Here is a 19,235-nt window from a genome sequence, read left to right as displayed (position 1 = left end):
ACCAGTAAATAAATCCTTATGAAATCATTTTCTGCTGACATCATTATCAGAGACTACACAAGTAAAACATGATTGACTTGTCTTTGAAAACAAAATCAAAAACCGGGCAATGGTGCTATCACGAGGATCCAGGTTGCCATTTTATTTTCATATCCTGGATTACACATGGTAAGATAAAACACCGTTGCTGATAGAATAACAACACAATATTTTAACGAGAAATATAATATGATAATGTGCATCCATTGATATACCATTTCATAAAAAATGATTACTTTAAGTATCAATGCCTGAGTACAGATGATACCCACAGTACATTGTTAGTGAGTAAAATATCACTTGCTTTTCTTGTACATTTCTTCTTTTTTTCATCTCAGTAAACAGGTTCGAAGAAAGGAAGTATATCCTGAGTGCCAAAAATTCCTGAAGTGAAATTAAAAACAAAGCTGTAAGGGACATCGTCTCCATTTTCATATTAACCTACTTCTGAAGATGAGAGGCACAGGCCCTATATACTATACGATCGCTGTCATTTCACACCACCATCATAATACTATGTTCTTCCTAACTTACTCCCAAATATTCTTTGACGTGGGCCATTTATATTGATAGATAAGTGCATTTCGTATTTTACATAATGTCACGAAAGACGGGTAAATAGGGGGAGTCGCTTTAGAAAAAAAAATCACATATTTTCGTCAAATGATAAATCAAATGAATTTTTCCCTTAAAGAAGAACAATTAACCATCAATGCCCTAAACTCCCCATTGAAATAACGGTTCGTTTGATTTTAAATCTTCTTATTCATTGCTAATTGCTGTTCTTTGTTCCCATAACGCAGTAGACACCACCACCCAATGAACCTTCGTGTTGTATTGTATGCGTACGTCGATTCGTGCTTTTCATTGCAAGATGTACATTCATATTCAAAAGCACCTTATTATACAATGTAAGGAAATGACTTAAATGACAGAAAATTCAACTGAGGTATAAATGATCAATAACAATATCCCTAAGCGTGCAAACATTCCCTGATGATAATGAACTTCATCGCATCTTCACAACATTCATTAACAATTTCATTCGAAAGCCTTTGACAGCAACCACACATCAGTGAATATGATCAACAAATTAAAACGAGTGGTGTTTCGTGTGTCCCTCATTAGACCATATACAGTAGTATAATGCCTGGCGCTCTTGAATTTGAAAGGCTGCCATTGACGAAGACGTGTGATATGCACGTGAGATTATACAACGCGATGCTTCGAAGGTCCCTAAGCTCCACTTGACTACGCCTTGGCCACTCAAAACAGCTGAATGAAGAAGTACATCAGAGGGAACAGCAGAGCTACAATCGAAGGCTTGAGAATTGTTCCGCTTCCGAATGTATATGGATCTGAGTGAGACAATTCAAACAAAACAAAACAAAAAAAAAATCCATGATTATTTGGAGGTGTTTAGAGATAATTCTGTGCATGTTGATTTCAGCCCATTCGATGTCTCCCATGACTAAGCGATACTTACCATGACGGAGCCAGATGCAGGTGAAATTGTATACAAAATGTCTTTGTTTTTATTCCAAAGTATGTTACCATTCATTGGGTCTAGGTATGTCTTTGTATGCTGAAATAATATACCTGCGTCCGATGTCCTGTAAACAGGGAAAACTCAGCATTGCACACGAAACACGATAATCATGTTTTGTTCTCAAGTCCAGAGCATAAATGTGTCGTAAACTTATCAATTACCCTGCTGTATTTTCTTTTTCAACATTGTAATTCGTTATTCTTTTATTAAGTATCCTGGAAGTATTATGCGCTAAAAACCTCGGGAACGCTATTTAGAATGCTGATGAATGATTCAAAGCGAGAGATGGCAAAGCATTTTAATAATCCTAGGCTGTTGATACTGTTAGTAGTAGTATGCTCTGTATCATCAGCATCATTATAAATGACTAAAAAGTTCCAATGGTATAGTATGGTACATAGACCAATGGTGTTGCTATTTGTTTTTCACTGAGTGATCATCAATATGTGACATTTTCACACAAACCACACTGTGTGAACCTGAGTTTGTTCCATATAAGCATGATAAATTGAATTGAGTTTATTTCCAAATTTCACATCAGGCATTAAAACAACATACAACATTGGTAATACACATACAAAAAAAAAATACCGAACATACAATATGATAGTGGAGGAATCAGAAAATGCAAACAAAAGAGGCTTGTTCATAATTATCCCCTTTGATAAAGTAATTCCGTCGATCCACGTCTTACAAACGTTTTTTTTTTTTTTTTTTTTTTAATGAAACACTTTTCCATCGTCATATTTACTTCTTATTTTTTGTTTACAACTGCAAATATTCATTGTTCCCTTTTTCTTTATAATATTACTCCTACATATATTTTGAATCATTTTCAATGATTTGTCCATCCAAATAAATTGTTAAAACATTGATGTATACCTCGTATTGTGTATTTCTTTTTATTGATGGAAACATAAATAATTGAATTGAATTGAATTGAATTGAACAGGCTGTGGACATTGCGTTATGACGCTTTGTCTATCACGTAAATCGACGTGTCAATTTTGAAAGAGCCTGTATTCTATATTGACAAAAACCGTGGCAAAAACCGTAATTCTATGCTTTGATGCTTGTTGGACATGGGGGTCTTACCATCTGGATAGTACATCTCATCCCATCCAGGTTCGTCCCCGTTTTCGGCGTTCTTCTCCTCCAGGTAATCAATAAGCGGCTGGAAGTAATTCACCAGCGCTGATGCGTCCATGATGCGGACTCCGGTGATGGCTTCCATAGCCTCGGGCCACGGTTGGCTTGAGCCCATCTTAAGCATGTCGCTGGAGATCAAAGTAGCATTTAACAATGATGATGAAAAATGTCGTTGTTGTTTTTTCGCACTTCAAAACCTACTCTACCTTTTCGTCCAAGCATATACGCTAAAAGTAAACTTGGTCTACTGAGCTCTCGAAATATTGGCTTCCTCGTTACTTATGTTAATTCCAAAGCCATGGCAACGAGGGGGTGACAGGTCATTCTATATTCTGTCTTCAAAATTGAATTCTCATGAATTTTTCTGTTTAATATTTCATAGGTTTATTTGCACGATCATTACCAATGTTATCAGTGCCATTATTGTGATATCACGAACGTTATTGTAATCTTTAATACCTTTATCGTCATCGTTAACATTACACCTGGCATTTCGATTACCAACATTGCCATCATGAATTTAATACGATCATCCATTCTCATCTCATACTGTACATTACAAGACTTGGATAGCGGTAAATAAAGTTTACTGTCCCCATTAACCCCCTTAGTACCTCAAACTCAACATGACATCGACACTCCTTTAAACGGGTTGCCGATGGTGAGGCGAGAGTTAACGTCACATCACACTTACGACAACAGCGTGCCGGCTTCCTCAGACCGATAGATGTCGCATTTATGGAGTGGGCCGGTGTGGCCGGCGGCGTCGCAGAGCGCCTGGTGGAACTGGAACTGAATGACAAAGCTGATGAAGTACCTGAGGAGGCAAGGTGAGAATAGATCGAAGCGCATCAGCTTTAGGAAGAGAAATGGAAATGAAATTGAGGCAACCTTTATTCCCTACTAACATTTAAGTTTTACTTATATTACCAGATAATGACAGTATAGGCCTACCCCGAGGTTAGTTGCCTTTAAAGAATTAATCCTAACCGCAGATTCACTTTGTTAACAGATCTAAAGTGCGATTCAACATTCTTTTTCCGAATTGGCTTCAATCAGTTACCATAGAGTGATAATGAAAGAGAGGAAAATGGAAGACATTTCGTCACAATCCGGACCCGAGATAAGTAAATTGTACAAGTGGATGAGTCACGTGTTTTTACGTAGCACATTATGTAAATTAAATGATTTGGTGATGTCATACCGTCACTAGTCTCCCAATGATCTATACACACAAAGAGATTTAACTGCAGCATTGTTTTTTACTGACATGAACTTAACAAAAGAATGTGTTCTTTCCTCATTGTGTCATTATAAATTGTAACGTTTATGTGTGCAGAGCTGCCAAAATGTCACCATAGCTTGCATACAGCACTGATAAAGTTAGATTTCCGGCTTATTACATAGAAAAACAGTGACCCACTCAGAGATGGTAAAATTTGGTCCACAACCTCGCCATAAAGATATTGACGAAAGTCAACAGCTGGTCAATATCATACTGCAAAATAAAGTGGCCACTTTAATGCGAACGTTGATGGTCTACACGAAAACCCAACCGTGAGATAAAGGCCATGTCGTCTGCATGCGATGCAGATCAAGGAGAATAGATGAAAGCGGCGCCATGGGTAAAATACTTACCTGATGTAAGGTACATCAGCTGGAATGTGGTACTTGGCGGCCGGGTCGAAGTGTTCTTCCGTGCGATTGGTTGGTGGAATGATGCCTTGATATATTGCATAAATTACCCCTCCAAACCGTCCAAAAATGCCATTGTTTGACGCTTGAACGGTCAAGAGAAATCGAGAGAAATAATGTAGGAAGATAAAGCATTATATAGATAGATGGACAACGAGATCAATCGATAGATAGATAGAAAGAAAAAAATTGATAGAAATAGGAACAGAAAAAGAAGGAAATAAAATACAAGAGAGAGAGAGAGAGAGAGAGAGAGAGAGAGACTAAACAAATTCTGAATACACCTGAGTTTCCACCATTCCTCGTTGAACATGTCCTCAGTCGTGGTCTCATCAAAGACACGCCACCTCCACTGGTCCATGAGATATCCGAATGGCAGGAAGGCAATCTTATCCAGAGCCATGCTCATGAGGAAGTTCAGATCCGCCTCTGTGGGGTGAAGGAATGCAGGCAGGTGAAAGAGTTGGATGGTATACAGGTGGTATACAACTGTAATAATTCATCGTCATACAGGTGTCACCGTTTTCTCAATCTTATCGTGGCCCAGTCTTGTTATCGGTGAGGAAAAGAACTCACATTATAGTGTTCTCTATACATAAGGTTTTGTGTAACCAGTTGCAAAGTGGAAGGTACAACCCCGGGTTCGGTATACATTGTATTTATGTTCTTGGTTTGGAAGGAGAATAATGAGACGAAAGATGATAAGAAGAAGCCTTTCATCGTTTCTGTTCGTCTTTCTATTATTTGGCATTTATCATTATTTGAATTGTCACGATACAATGACAGTCTTCGTAATTTTGCCAAAGCTTTCAATTTACAGACTGATTTAACAAACTCATGTGCATTGGATTGGATGATGTGTTTAGGCCTTTGTTCGGAATATGACTTATTTTACTATATTAAAGGGCAAGTTTAGAATTTTTTGCGAAATTTTAATGACTTAATAACAGGAAAGCACGTCTACTCCATTTTGACATCGAACATGATGGACTGACACAAACAAATCAACAGACATAAGAGGAATGTATCACTTTGACAACATGACACTAAATGCTTGATTTTCGTATCGCAGCATAAAACACCAAATTGCCAAACGTTACGCGGGAAATAAACACGCGTGCACTACAACGGATACACTGATGTACACAGATGAAGTGATGTAATGGGGTTGTACTCTCAGTACGAGACACATCTGGGAATGACCCGGTACAACAGATATGGCCAGTTTGTATAACGATGAAGATGCATGTTGCTGGGAAAATGCAACCCACTCCCTATATGACATTCGGATATTCATGAGTATTTTGGACAAAACATAATTATGCAAATGCATGTATTGTGATGAGAGAAATTTTTCTGTTTTGAGAGCTCTTAAGAGCACACTTTGTATATAATGTAATATATTTATGTATATATGTATTATAGGCTCCTTATAATTCGTTTTCATCAACCTATCTATCTTAGTAATTATTCAAACAGCTTTCAATCATAAACGACAAACTAACAGATAAAGTGTGCTTGCCGTGTAAGAAACGCGCTGTTTACTGCTCTTTGAATAATATTATTCTTCAAATAGACTCTTATTCCATTCTTTGTTAATAATCATACCATTGTGTTGAAAGAATTGTCCCTTGTGAGTATTTCAAGGTGGAGCCAAGGCGCAGGATATACTCATATCCTTGCATTCACGTCAAAAACATCAATGTTAGCAAAAATAAACAGTGATCTTAGAAACAGAAATGGATACATTAATTACATCACCCCATTCAGACAGAAATAACGTATAAAGGTGAATGAGGCAGGAACTCAAGTATTCGAATGTTACACTGTACTGGATGAAAGCGGGAGATTATAAGCATTTTGTTTTTAAATCACCAACGACAGGATTAGCGCTGCTATGCCGTTTTGATGGGTTATTGAATCTTGTACTTAGAGACGTTTTCAGTTCTGCGGTTTGGCAAATCGGTATAGGGCAGTAAATAAGATAGTGCCATGATAAAGTTGTCTTTTTTATGATATATTGATTTTGATTTGTTTTCTTGTACTTTTAATGCTGACGAGCAAAGGAATCGCTTCATACTTATTTGAAAGTGACTTCATCTTCAAACGTGTATTACTCATAGTGACACATAATATAGGCATTTAGTCGCTTTAAGAGTTAACTAGAAACACATTTGAAGGGGGTGGTGTGAAAATTCACATGGCATAAAAAAAAAATATTATTTTATTCGCGTACAAAAATAATATGCAACCGCTGAAGCAAACTAACCACTCTTTGTTTCTTTTTATGTCATGAATAAGTGATTTGGCAAAGACACTCAAATACATTCAATGCAAAGACAAAGAAGGAAGCAGCGCATGCACAGAATATTGATGAAAAATGAAAACAAAGTGGATATCAGTCTTAATCATTTTTCCAGGGATGAAAATTAAGCAGAAAAAAAAGAATGATACTCACTACCTCTCTTGATGCGCCTTCATCGCGCTGCCATCGCAAACCTAAAAACTATACACTGCATCGCGCTCGTCGCTATAAATGAGAAGTTATGCATGTTGAACACAATGTATACCATATTGTTCATATTTCAAAACCATTTTCCATGCAACAAAATTTGCGCATTCGATTGGTAAAGAAGTTCAAAACCAACTGACTCTCTGGAGCGTTTATACCATGAACCATACGGTGGGGTCAATGCTTATTCTACTATCAAAATGACTGGATGCCGTGCTGGACACTATACGTTTTGTAAAAAAATCGATACAAGTCAACGTTCATATTTTGTTTTTCTCTACCTTCACTAATAACTCTACCAAGTACATTCTCCATCTCTTCAAATATTTTTAGTAATGATGAGAGGATTGCGGGGAGACAGGGTCATCCCATGAGACCGACATCCACGAGACATACGGCCTACGAGTTCGACATCGAAAAAAGGGTTCATGAGGCATACAGCCCAAAAGTTCGACACTGGGCAAACAAGGTCCAATAATTCAAAATTAAGCAACCAAGACCTCCGAATTTGACATAAAGAAAAAAAAAAGGCTAACGAATTCGACACTATATAGAAGAAAAAAAATCGACCCATGAGTTCGACATTACGGGGCTTAATGTGTCGGTCTCGTCGGCCTTGTTTACTTAGTGTCAAACTCGTGAGCCTTTTTGACTTAGTCAGATCGACTCAAGGGCCTTATTTGCTTAGTGTCGAATTCATGGGCTGTTTGACTGGTGGGCTGTACAACTCATGGGCTGTATGGTTCTTGGGCTGTATGATTCGTGGTGTTGAACTCGTGACTACCTTCATCATCTACGACTTCAGGCAGGAGATTGACGTCGAAGAGATGCTGAGGTGTTGACACAGACAGAGCGAGGACGTCGCCGACTGCTTCGTGGAAGCCCGGGTTGGCCCCGCGACGGTAGACCACCGGCTGATGCTCGTATTGGAGGTAGTATTCCACGTGTCCCATTTCATGGTGAATGGTGATGAAATCATCCATAGTTATGTCTGTGCATTGTTTGATTCTGGACCGCCGAGTTTTAGCCCGACGAGGTGTCGAATAAGAAAATACAATTCACCTACATAGTATACCACCTTTTCTCGTGTATTACCTCCATACACTATTCCCCTTTCACTATTTCTTTTATTGCATCGCTATTGCCGTTTATAATGGTTAATAGGGCGGAGGAAAATGCATATCAGTATCACTTTCTTGAGTAGCATGCAAGACAGCATTAGGCGGAGTATGAGGCGGAATGTGATGTAGGTATGACCTTAACCCATGAATTAATGATTTTGTGACGAGCACTGAGCCGTATTTTGTCATTTTCTGGCACGCAATGACGCGGTAGTATAAAATGACGCCATTTCTGATACACAGGTATGGCGTATAGCAATTGGTTCTCATTGTCAAGCATAGCTGAATAATGTTTAGCAACGTTTGAATGAAAAAATGCATTGGAAATGTACTCGTTGTTTTACTATCTTTTAAGTACATAGACTAAAAAGGCTAACAAGTATTCGATCTTAATCCAGCATCGCGCTTATCACAAATCAAAGGGTAAGACGGTTGTGAGATAATTATGATCATGGGGTGAGGAAAGTTTGTTGTTTGGAGACCGGCGAAAGACGAGCACGTGAAATATTGAGGCAAAGTGAAAGCGACGATGCATTTAGTGGCTGTACCCTCGTCATCCACCACTTCGTCCAGGAGGTCGACCTCGTAGAGGTGCTTGGGAGTTGTCACGGACAGGGCTAACACGTCGCCGACCGCCTCGTGGAAGCCCGGGTTGGCGCCCCCGCGGTACACCACCGGCTGGTCCATATACTGGAGAAAATATTCCACGTGTCCCATCTCGTGGTGTATGGTTATGAAGTCATCCATTGTTATGTCTGTGCATTGTTTGATTCTTGAATATTATAAGCATGAAAACAAGTATTAGACTCTAATATAATTCGATCACAGACAAAAAGGAAAGAAAAAGGCAAGATAGGTGATTTAACTGAACTGAACTACGCAGTCGATGTAAGCATGGTAGGTATAAATCTGATAATATCTATTTGTCAAAATAATGCACGCAACACATTAACGGTTCTACACTAGCCTGGCGTGGAAAGGAAATTGTTACACTGGGACCATAATCATTGCACCAATAAAGTGAGTAATGTCATGAACGTGATGAATTTAGAATACTACACGTGCATATACGATTTCGAACGTTAATGTAATGACATCATACAGGATTTATGATAAAGGATGAACACGGTACTTCTCCCAAGAAGAACACTATTTGTTTAGCTGACACTGTTTAGTGTTTCTTGTGAATTTGATGGGTGATAATGATTGCCTCTTCGACAGACTTTTGAGGCTGATGGGCTAATGTTGGGATGGGACGCGAAACAATGCGGGGAGCGGGGGGGGGGGCAGATCAACAAACGTGACTGGCCGTGATTGCTGCGGGTACTTGATTAAATCATTATCAGATTTACTGTCAGACAATTCGCCAATCATGGTGCGGATGAGAAACATACTATAGGGCGAGGTTAAAACGTTACTGCATTTCCGATACGAAGCGAGAAGACAAAATTGTGAATAAATAAGGGGGAAAATGACCAAAGACCCATGGATTTAGGCCCACGATTTCGGGCAAACTGGGCTGCCCCGTGACCGCCGGGAAAGTTTTATGACAGACAGCAGGACGTGTCCTGCGGACAGAGCTCGTCGATCGAGTCATTCGTATCGTCTTCGTGCCAGTCTTGTCTGCTGCCTAAATCCAGACCAGCAAAACAAAAATCAAATCAGTCGGAACACAATCATTGTGTGCCTAATGGAGGAAATAACGTATTGAGCAGAATTCTTTGAGTGCTGTAGCCCTGATCGCGGGGTTGATGACCTAAAAGTCTGAATGTTCGACTGTCTGCGACACAAGACAGTATGAAATGGATTTGTGACCTTAAGGTATTTATCTTATGGGTCAACATAGCGATTAGTTTTCACTTTTCATTACATCTTCACACAACCCCATACCTCTTTATTGCTAATTTTCTTCATTGGTACCATTTTCTCTCTAGTAAAAGAAACAACAAGGCAATAGCATCACAAAACAGCTGGACACGGGGAACTTGATAATCATGGTACATGCACACTATTTTAGAGAGCTGCATGCATGATCTGTTGTTGGAAACAAAACTAGGCATTACAATCTTAAGCTGTTGTATGTCATTGTTCGTGCTTCACAATCACAATGTGCGAAGTCCATGCTTGCTCGACATCATCTACACCAACACCAACATCAACAAAGAGAACAGTAAAGAAAATCTTCATGCCAATTTCTGCCGTAGAGATCGCCCCAAAGCAAATCTGTGGACAATCTGCTGCAACTATTATTAGGAAAAAAAGAAGGTGTGTGTGGGGCATACAATATAGGAGGGGTGGGGGTTGACAACTGGGCAATTAGTTTCTGGATTTTATTAATACAATATACTCTGAATGTTCTTTAGGTGAGTCAGAAACAGTGTTATTCATGGATATGATGACAACAGTGGTGATGACATGCTCTCGTAGACTTTGTCGCACTAGACATTATTTCGAACTTAGATCACGAAGCTGTAGCTCCATGGTAGTAAGAGTAAATTAGAATCGTGATCAGAAAGATATTCTGACTCATCCGAATGTATTTGAATCTGATGCACTGTTTATTTCTATTGGCAAGACTCTGTGGCTTCGACACACCATGTTGTTATTGGCTAATATTCGAGGAAAGCCTGTAAAATGCGAAAGATCAGGCAAAAGAGCAAAAGAAAGAAATAACAACAAAAACAACAACAGCAACATCAGTACCGACAAAATTGAGGCAAATATTAAATATTTGGCCAGAAGCATGCCATTACGCCGATAATATCGAAATAGGTGTAACAGTGTCAAAACGAACATTTCACAGCAATAACATGGACATTGTCTCTAACCAATACAAAAGGACAAATAGGCGGAATCGAACAAAATACACAAAGGAACGTAACTACCGGAAAACAGGACCGTCTCACAAAACCACACCAGGAAGTACAAAAAAACGACGCGACTGACAGAGACGCAGTACAAGACACTCTTTTACCACGACCGCTATACCTAAGTCCTCCACCTTTTCATCCAAGAGGCCTATTTTGTACAGATGGCCAGGCGTGACGACAGAAAGTGCAATAGCGTCCCCTACGGCCTCGTGAAACGCGGGGTTGGCGCCCGTGCGATAGCCAACGTGGAGGTCTTTGAACTGGAGGAAGTATTGGATGTGTCCCATCTCATGGTGTATGGTGACGAAATCCTCCATAAAGACTGTGGTACACTGCTGGATTCTTGTATGAGCAAGTGACATGCAGGGTTGTTTGTTTGTTTGTTGGTTTGTTTGTTTGTTTTTTCCATAGATGATACAGGAGCGTCAATGGGTGGCAGGGAAAAAGAGTGACATGATTTCATGTTTATGAACATCCTTCTTTGTAGATTTGTCAAAGCTATGCTATGTTTAGTACATTATAATACATATTCTAAGTTAAGTTCTATAATCTAAAATGAAAATGCAAACTGGGTTTTAAAATATATATCATAATATGATGAACTATAGCATATGGATACATAAATATTGTAAATAATAAAAGAGTAACCATATAAGGTACACGGTGTATTGTATAAAAAAAAGGCTATTATAAAACCAATATACAATGTGATAATACAAAGTGTTATATATTATGGTCATCAAAACCAAAAATTTGGTTATTCAATTCTTTTTTGTTTTTACTTAATATCGGAACAATGAAATAAGTTGCTCCCTTTAAGAGACTTGAGCCGACCGAGTCATACATAATCCATCGAAATGTTTTCATGCAGACAAAATATATTTAAAAACAAGCTATTCACATTATCATCAACCAAAACGATTTGCAATCTTTACATAAGATTTAATGTTCTCTTTCCCTATTAAAAAGTAACAAGCCTTACATTCATGATTATTGATGACACTGTGAATACTTGGGCCAAACTTGTGAGACTAACATTTTGGTATAAGGATTAAAAAAATGCGGTGTATTATACAGCCAAACACGTGTGGTTGTATTCACAGTAGCGGGATATGAAAGAGATTAAAATCTCTTTTGCTGGGATGTACAGCCACACGCGTGTGATTGTTCAGTTCAGTTCAGTTCAGTTTTTATTTCTGCATTTCAAAATCAATACAAATCAACAAATCAACAAAATTCTTACATAGTCATTTACACAGCTAATATTCGTAACATTTGGATCTTACATACATTTTCTTTTTTTTTCTTTTTTTTCAAGAACGAATATCATATATGAAAGGAAGCAATAGGAAATGATAAAAATGAAATGCAGGGGACCATCATCATAAGCTAAGCTTGACGAGGAAGATGGCCCCAGTATCAATCGTATCAATAGCCCGAGTGCGACTGGCTGGATACAGCCACATCAACACACAGATTATGCTCACCACAAACCACCATTACGAAAATATCACTTAATATGTCTTTCAGTCTAGACAACTGCATATTCTTACAATGGTTTTCACTTCATTATTATTGTCTTTTCTTCTCCCTTTTCCAGTCTTGTCATTTTTTGTTTAACTGCAGGTTTTCTTAGGCTTCCATACAGTAAGACCCTTGCCTTGTCAGCTCTGATTCCGACTATCGAAATCAACCTATGTTCCCCAATCAATCGTAACTTTGCTATTGATTTTAAATTCACATTATAAAACAAAAGACCGTGAGAATGGAGTGAAAGCCCTTGCACGAGGATAAAGTTGTCTGAATGGAATTAAAAAAAAAAAGTGAGTTATTGAGCTTGAGCGAACCAACCTGAAGTCGACCTGGTTGTAGAAATCCCAGGCGGAAGCGTGGCAGACCACTTCCCGACCGTCAGTGGGCTTCTTGATCATGGAATGATCCCAGAATTCTTGTGGCATCTCGATCAGTCCAAGCGAAACGAAGAACTCATCGGAGACCTCGAACATCCGCAGGGGGGTGTAACCCTATCAACGGAAGATCGGCAACAGGTAGAAAGTGGGAGTTGGGAACTGTGAACGGGTAGCGATTGTCATCTTTCTTTCTTTTCTTTTTTTAAAGAGAACGTTAAAAAACGGTATCTTGTGACCCTATTCCGCAGGACCGTCTGTCTGTAATAAGACGTTTGAGGGATGTCAGTCCGTTGACTACTTTTTATATTCATGGTATTCTTTTTTAACAGAAGACCTGCTCATATCATCAATCCATTACATCGCAGCGTGTTATTCAAATAGCCATAAGACTGAAACGAAAATTATTGAAAATATTGTTATCATAGTTATTATCACTTCGAACGACTGTCCTGATCCTTCGAAATGATACGATGGTTATCCTATTCGCTTGTGTTCACTCGTAGTTGTTGCTGCTACAGCTGAATCGGTTATTATACTATTGTCATTTTTGCAGCTATTTTATATGCCATTCTTAATCTATCGATTTCAAGATCAACACTGAGAAACAAAGAGCAAAGAAAGTTACAAAAAATGCACAAAACCAAAGCAAACAGCAAACTACAGTTGCATGATTCTTTTCTTGCATTTTGAAATAACGGGAGAGAGTAATCCAACCACACTGACTTCAGCAGGTGTCCCTGCCTGGTCGGTTAGGGTTTCAAATATCTCCAAACAAACATCAAAACAAGGTTCCTGGGAGAGAAGACGACCCGTGATCGTACCTCCTCGACGAGAGTTGGTGTGATGTCGACGCTTGGCTTGTCCGGAAATGGCTGGCAAAGATCGTTCAGATTCAGCCAGCTCTGCGCCCACATGTTACCTGGAGGGAAAAAATGGCACCACATATACAGGGAATGTATAGGGTACCGTCCAGTGATGAATTGATTGAAGTTTCGAAAGAACAGCAACAACTCCCAGCACGCAAGGTAAAAAATGAAATATTCTTAGGCGATTATTGTTTCAGTTCTCTGAACATTGATTAGTATTCGACTATATATATATTGACTTTTTAACTTTTTCATAGAGCGACAATCATTTTTTTTTTCGAGGGGGGGGGGGCTAACATGATATATTTTAGGTTGATGTGTAGAAAGCTATTTTTCCTTCTTCAACATTCAATTTTCATGTTCACGGATGACCTTCAATGAGAAGCGTTTAAAGTACTTGGGCACGAGTTTGTAATGTTCATCGTTCTTACGTTCACACATTCATTTCAATATAATGTGTGTGTGTGTGTGTGTGTTTACTGTAAATTTGTTTTAATTCATTTCCTTCTCTATGTCTCCTTTAACCTACAGATTAATTATCCATTTTGTTGTCAAATTTGATGTCACTAAATATGTTAGCCTTCTTACTTTTATTTGGTGTTTTTCCATAAAACCGAAACCGAATTTAAATTAAAGTTGGAAGTGGAAGGGTAGAATGAATTATTGCCCTTATTTTCAGTATTTTCTTTTTCAATTCAGAGCGATGTGCCGTTAACAGAATAAAGAATAAAGGATTTTAATTTATGTTCGCTCTATTGATGCATTGGTATATATACATTTATTCTTGAATAAACACGTTACACCTTTCAGACATAAATGAAGTCAAAGTTAATTCGCTGTTTAAACTAGTCTTAGCGCGAGCCTTGTCAGATCACGGGGCCGGCGGAACTTTTTTGGATAATGCATAGGACTACATAGGAATACATAGTGTCTAACCACTTGGGCCCCCACTTCTTTTTTTTTAACCCCGGAAGTGGCGCCAGTGTTGTACCAGATGACTGAGAAGCGCAGGTGAGGCCTTTTTTCCCTTTGCTTGTCAGCTGAGGAAACCCGGAAGTGGCACCAGTGTTGTACCAGATGACTGAGAAGCGCAGGTGAGGCCTTTTTTCCCCCTTGATTGTCAGCTGAGGAAACCCGGAAGTGGCGCCAGTGTTGTACCAGATGACTGAGAAGCGCAGGTGAGGCCTTTTTTCCCTTTGCTTGTCAGCTGAGGAAACCCGGAAGTGGCACCAGTGTTGTACCAGATGACTGAGAAGCGCAGGTGAGGCCTTTTTTCCCCCTTGATTGTCAGCTGAGGAAACCCGGAAGTGGCACCAGTGTTGTACCAGATGACTGAGAAGCGCAGGTGAGGCCTTTTTTTCCCTTGCTTGCCAGCTGAGGAAACCCGGAAGTGGCACCAGTGTTGTACCAGATGACTGAGAAGCGCAGGTGAGGCCTTTTTTCCCATCCTTGTCAGCTGAGGAAACCCGGAAGTGGCACCAGAAATATGAACTACCCCCCCCCCCCCCTTTTAAAAAGGTGGCGGTGGCCATGGACCAAGATGCCCCCTGTTTCGTAACACTGTTCTCAGCCACTATATTGGATATACAGTACAGCACGCAGTTGCTGTTTTTGGAGGCTTCGTTCCTCCAAGGTTTCAAAAGGAAAACTGTAAGTGTAATTTTCAACTTATTTTCCACATGACAGTTTTGGCACCCATTTACAGGATCATTTGTTTGTGTGTTTGTTTGTGTGTGTGTGTGTGTGTGTGTGTGTGCATGTGAGTGTTTTGCCTCCGTCTGTTTTCGGCAACTTAACTTCATCAAAATATGAATGACGATGGGGCAGAATGTCAATGACCAACTCAACTTCAAATAGCATTACATTTATAGTGAACTGTCATGAGCACCATTGAAGAAAGTTCAAAGATTAACAACCGCTTTTTAAACAAGCGTTTTATACAACGTCTCTGACGTTAACGGGCATAGTATAAGAGCCAAGACCTGTATATTTCTCAGGGCAAAACGAATGGGCAATGCAGGACGGTTGGATGAAGTGCTCCTGTCGTGCACTGTCAAAAATTGTTTTGACAGTATTTTCATTACTGTCAAGAACTGTTGAAAATAATGTCCAAAACTGTTTTGACATTATTTTCAACCTCAAAGCCTGAAGTGGTATATTGCTATAGGATGCCATGACGTAATGAGCAACTGCCCAATCGCGTCCCCAGAATCTTTGCAGATGTTGGGTAAAATACACCAGCTTATAGTTCGCACTCACGCTGATTACATTGTTTGACATCACGCCCATTATAGCCTATTATAAAGATACATTATCTTTAGCTTTTACGCCCTCGAGAGTACGGGTGATACTCATAATACCTGACTTTTGATCTATGGTTATCTGTATCTATGTCACCTTATCTCCTCCGATCAGATCAAATTATAGCACTTTCGGAAGAAGACAAATATTGACTCTCTACCCTCGTCCCTGTCCTTTAGTGACATCATCAGAATTAGAAGGAAGAAATTAAGAAAAAATCAAAACAAAAACAAAGCACAACATGATAACCGTCCCAATACGTATATATTGGCCCAGGGTCACGGGAAAAAATGATATGTAGCCATCAAATTTCAACAAGTTATCGGTGGCCCGATCGGGCAGCTTTAATTCAAAATGAATATTTATATTTCCTTTTATTTTCTGCCATTACGTTTCTCTTGCGGACAACCAATAATTCAGATTCAAAGAATTTAATGGCCTGAGCGGGCCACCAGAGAAAAACAGGTTAATGTCGAGTTCTGATGTTTGCATTATCTACCATCGGTTGATGTGTGTGTTCTCAGGTGTCTTCAAAGCTGCGTTTACAACATGTTCCCGGCAACCACGGCAGCCCCGTTTCAGGCCACCGTGGACAAATAGGAAAGGACTTGAAACAACACGGTGAGAGGGAATAGGCAAACGCGACAGGCTGTGATTGCCGTGGATGCCTTGTCAGATTTTTAAACTGTCCAAAAAAAAAAAAAATGCCACGGCAGTCCCGGTGCTAATGAGGAATCTTGGATGCAGTGTTAAAACGGGGTGAACGCAACAAAACGGGGCTGCATGTAATAGGCCGCGGGTTACTGAAATTATTGATATTCTAGCCTGACCAGACGCCGAAAGAACAGCGTCTGATAGCTTATGTTTATCAGGGCCAGGTCTAGATTGAACAAGACTAGAATGCGAAGGGGGAAAATGTAGGAGATGTCTCATCTACCCACGGCGCACTAATACCGTTTCTGGCTAATGGGGCTGCCGTGGCCGCCGGGAACATGGTGTAAACGCAGCTTGAAAGACTCCCTTGCAATTACAGACACATATATGGTCAGCTGACTCCAAGAACCGATTGTGGCCTTTCACGTGTATAACAGCATTGCAGTATTGCCATCGAGTAATCCTACCGTCATAAATTGGATCTGAACTCTGGAACACACGCAATTTCGCTTGCGTTCGTGGTGCCCTAAATGTCAATTATCGTATTATTGAGGCATTGTTTACAGAAGTCGACTGATTTCATGATATACTTTATCACGTGTAATCATGATGTAGCAATTTAGGGGAACAAAATTGGTATTGCATAGTGCTGTATTCAATAGCACTAGTGTTATAATTGCTGTGTAAAGGTCATATTATAATCTGCCTTCCCTTCTATGAACCAATTTAAGAGATATAGAGATTATCATTAATGCACGCACGAGGGCAAAATGTCACAATGTCTTACAATTCAATTCTCCAATGATACCTAACTGGAGGAAAATTCTAGCTGTTTTATTCAGGCATGACATTTTCCTCATCTTTTCCTTCTCGTGTGTTCTAATAATTTCTTGTACACTATTTTTGTCAACGAGGAGAAGTCCTTCCAATATAACAATAGCGTCATGGCATCATTATGGAACATTATCACGTAGGTCTCGATGGAGTTTGATAAACAGAAGCTGAATCGAATGTATTTTCGATAGTCGATTAAGCTGTGTTTTATAAGTCATCGACAAAGTTCGCTGCGATTAGCACATCAGTAACTTTGACTTGAATCTATAAGAATATTTCCCAATCGATTTATGGGTTTACTTTGATCTCATGTCAAGAACATGTGACATGATACTGAAGTCACTCATAATAACGTTTACTTGAGGTGTCGTTTACAATATGTGTGTGTGTAATGTGTGTTCTCAAACGGTACAGGCTAGGGGTATGGATACAGAGTCACCCCCATAAATATAAAAACGAAAGAAGAAAGTAATAGAAGATTGGGCACCCAGAGATTGACATTGAAAGTGGCTGGAATGAATCAGATCATTAAAGAATATCTGAGCTATAGAGGAATTCTACTTTGAGCATCTATCCAAAAAGCTACGATTCTGTACTCAAGAAATGCTCTATTTCAGACAACTTACTGCTTTTCAAACTTGAACATTTAACATTATTATACCAGCCCTCCGATCACAATCGAGGAATTGATTGATTTCATGCACGGTATCTATTTCCTTTCATCGACACTTAATATTAATCTTTAATCATCATTTTTGTCAAGGAGATGTATGTGGGGAGGGGGATAGGGGTGGGGAAGGGGACAGATTCTGCGCGCATTGATAGTCTTACCAAGCACATGCGCTGGTATGGGTCCCCGAAGGTTGATGAACCTCGGTCCGTAGACATCGTAGAGCTTCCTGCGGACGTAAGCGTGCAGATTCGTGTAGAGGGGTGACAGCGTATTGTACAGATCCTGAACTTGATCCTCCAGGTCGTCCACCTCGTACCACGATCGCCAATACGCTCCATTGTCCGGTTGGTCTGTGAAAGACACGGTCGAGGGGAGGGACATGGAAATGAAGAGAGGGAGATCACAGAACATAAGAAAAGATGGGTGTGAGTATCAGTGATGCCGGCAGGAAAAAAAAAAGTAGAGAGGAAATGAGAGCGGGAGGATAGGAGAGTAGATATAGAGGAGGAGGAGGAGGAGGGGGAGGGGAGAGGAAGGGAAGGTGAGCGAGATAGGTCATCACTCATGGTAGAGGAAGAGAATCATTCTTAATATACCAAAGCTTGAGGATGAGTAATTAACGCGAGACATCAATCATAATTGCTATACAACGTATGGTGACAAGTCAATGCTATCCAACGTGCATCACAGCTGCAACAATCACTAAAGGTGATGCGGCGAATCCCCGTTCTCCGGCGTCGCCATAGCGACAGAGGTGAGGCAGGTTTAGATGCAGGTTTTACTTTTGTCTGCAAAGGACCCAACAACATAGACCTGGCGTGATGTCAATAACAGCCAACTATGGTGGAATTTTGAATTATTAAGGGGGAACTCGTCACCTCCGAAATTAAAGAGCAATGGTTTAGAGCAAATTGACCGTGATGGAGCCTCTGATTATACATCGTCCCAATTCAAAGGCGACACTTCCTGCGCCGAAGGGCAAAGCTCAAAAGCCTCAGCCGCCAAGGGTTACGCGACAGTCGGAAGAAGGGTAAAAAAAAGCTTCCTCAAGTGTGCCTGAAG

At 39.8% G+C, this 19,235-nt stretch overlaps 1 protein-coding gene across 1 annotated transcript in view; it reads right to left on the bottom strand.

The window, feature by feature from the left end:
- Window positions 1-1,277: 1,277 nt before the first annotated feature.
- The window catches only part of LOC139730942 (angiotensin-converting enzyme-like), a 44,218-nt gene continuing 26,260 nt past the window's right edge, over window positions 1,278-19,235 (bottom strand). The window contains exons 5-13 of the mRNA XM_071641824.1: window positions 18,332-18,523; window positions 13,667-13,764; window positions 12,787-12,959; window positions 8,614-8,837; window positions 4,715-4,861; window positions 4,376-4,484; window positions 3,432-3,554; window positions 2,684-2,865; window positions 1,278-1,397 (exon numbers count right to left, since the gene is read on the bottom strand). Of these exons, the coding sequence (XP_071497925.1) occupies window positions 1,306-1,397; window positions 2,684-2,865; window positions 3,432-3,554; window positions 4,376-4,484; window positions 4,715-4,861; window positions 8,614-8,837; window positions 12,787-12,959; window positions 13,667-13,764; window positions 18,332-18,523 (1,340 nt within the window). The 3' untranslated portion in view covers window positions 1,278-1,305. The remainder of the gene's footprint in view (window positions 1,398-2,683; window positions 2,866-3,431; window positions 3,555-4,375; window positions 4,485-4,714; window positions 4,862-8,613; window positions 8,838-12,786; window positions 12,960-13,666; window positions 13,765-18,331; window positions 18,524-19,235) is intronic.

The sequence above is a fragment of the Diadema antillarum genome, unplaced genomic scaffold (assembly GCF_040938485.1).
Source record: "Diadema antillarum isolate AM-2024a unplaced genomic scaffold, OU_Dant_1.0 seq00000345_RagTag, whole genome shotgun sequence".
Classification (NCBI taxonomy): domain Eukaryota; kingdom Metazoa; phylum Echinodermata; class Echinoidea; order Diadematoida; family Diadematidae; genus Diadema; species Diadema antillarum.
The sequence above is the reverse complement of the archived record's forward strand: the minus strand, read 5'-3'. Positions and strand labels throughout refer to the sequence as shown.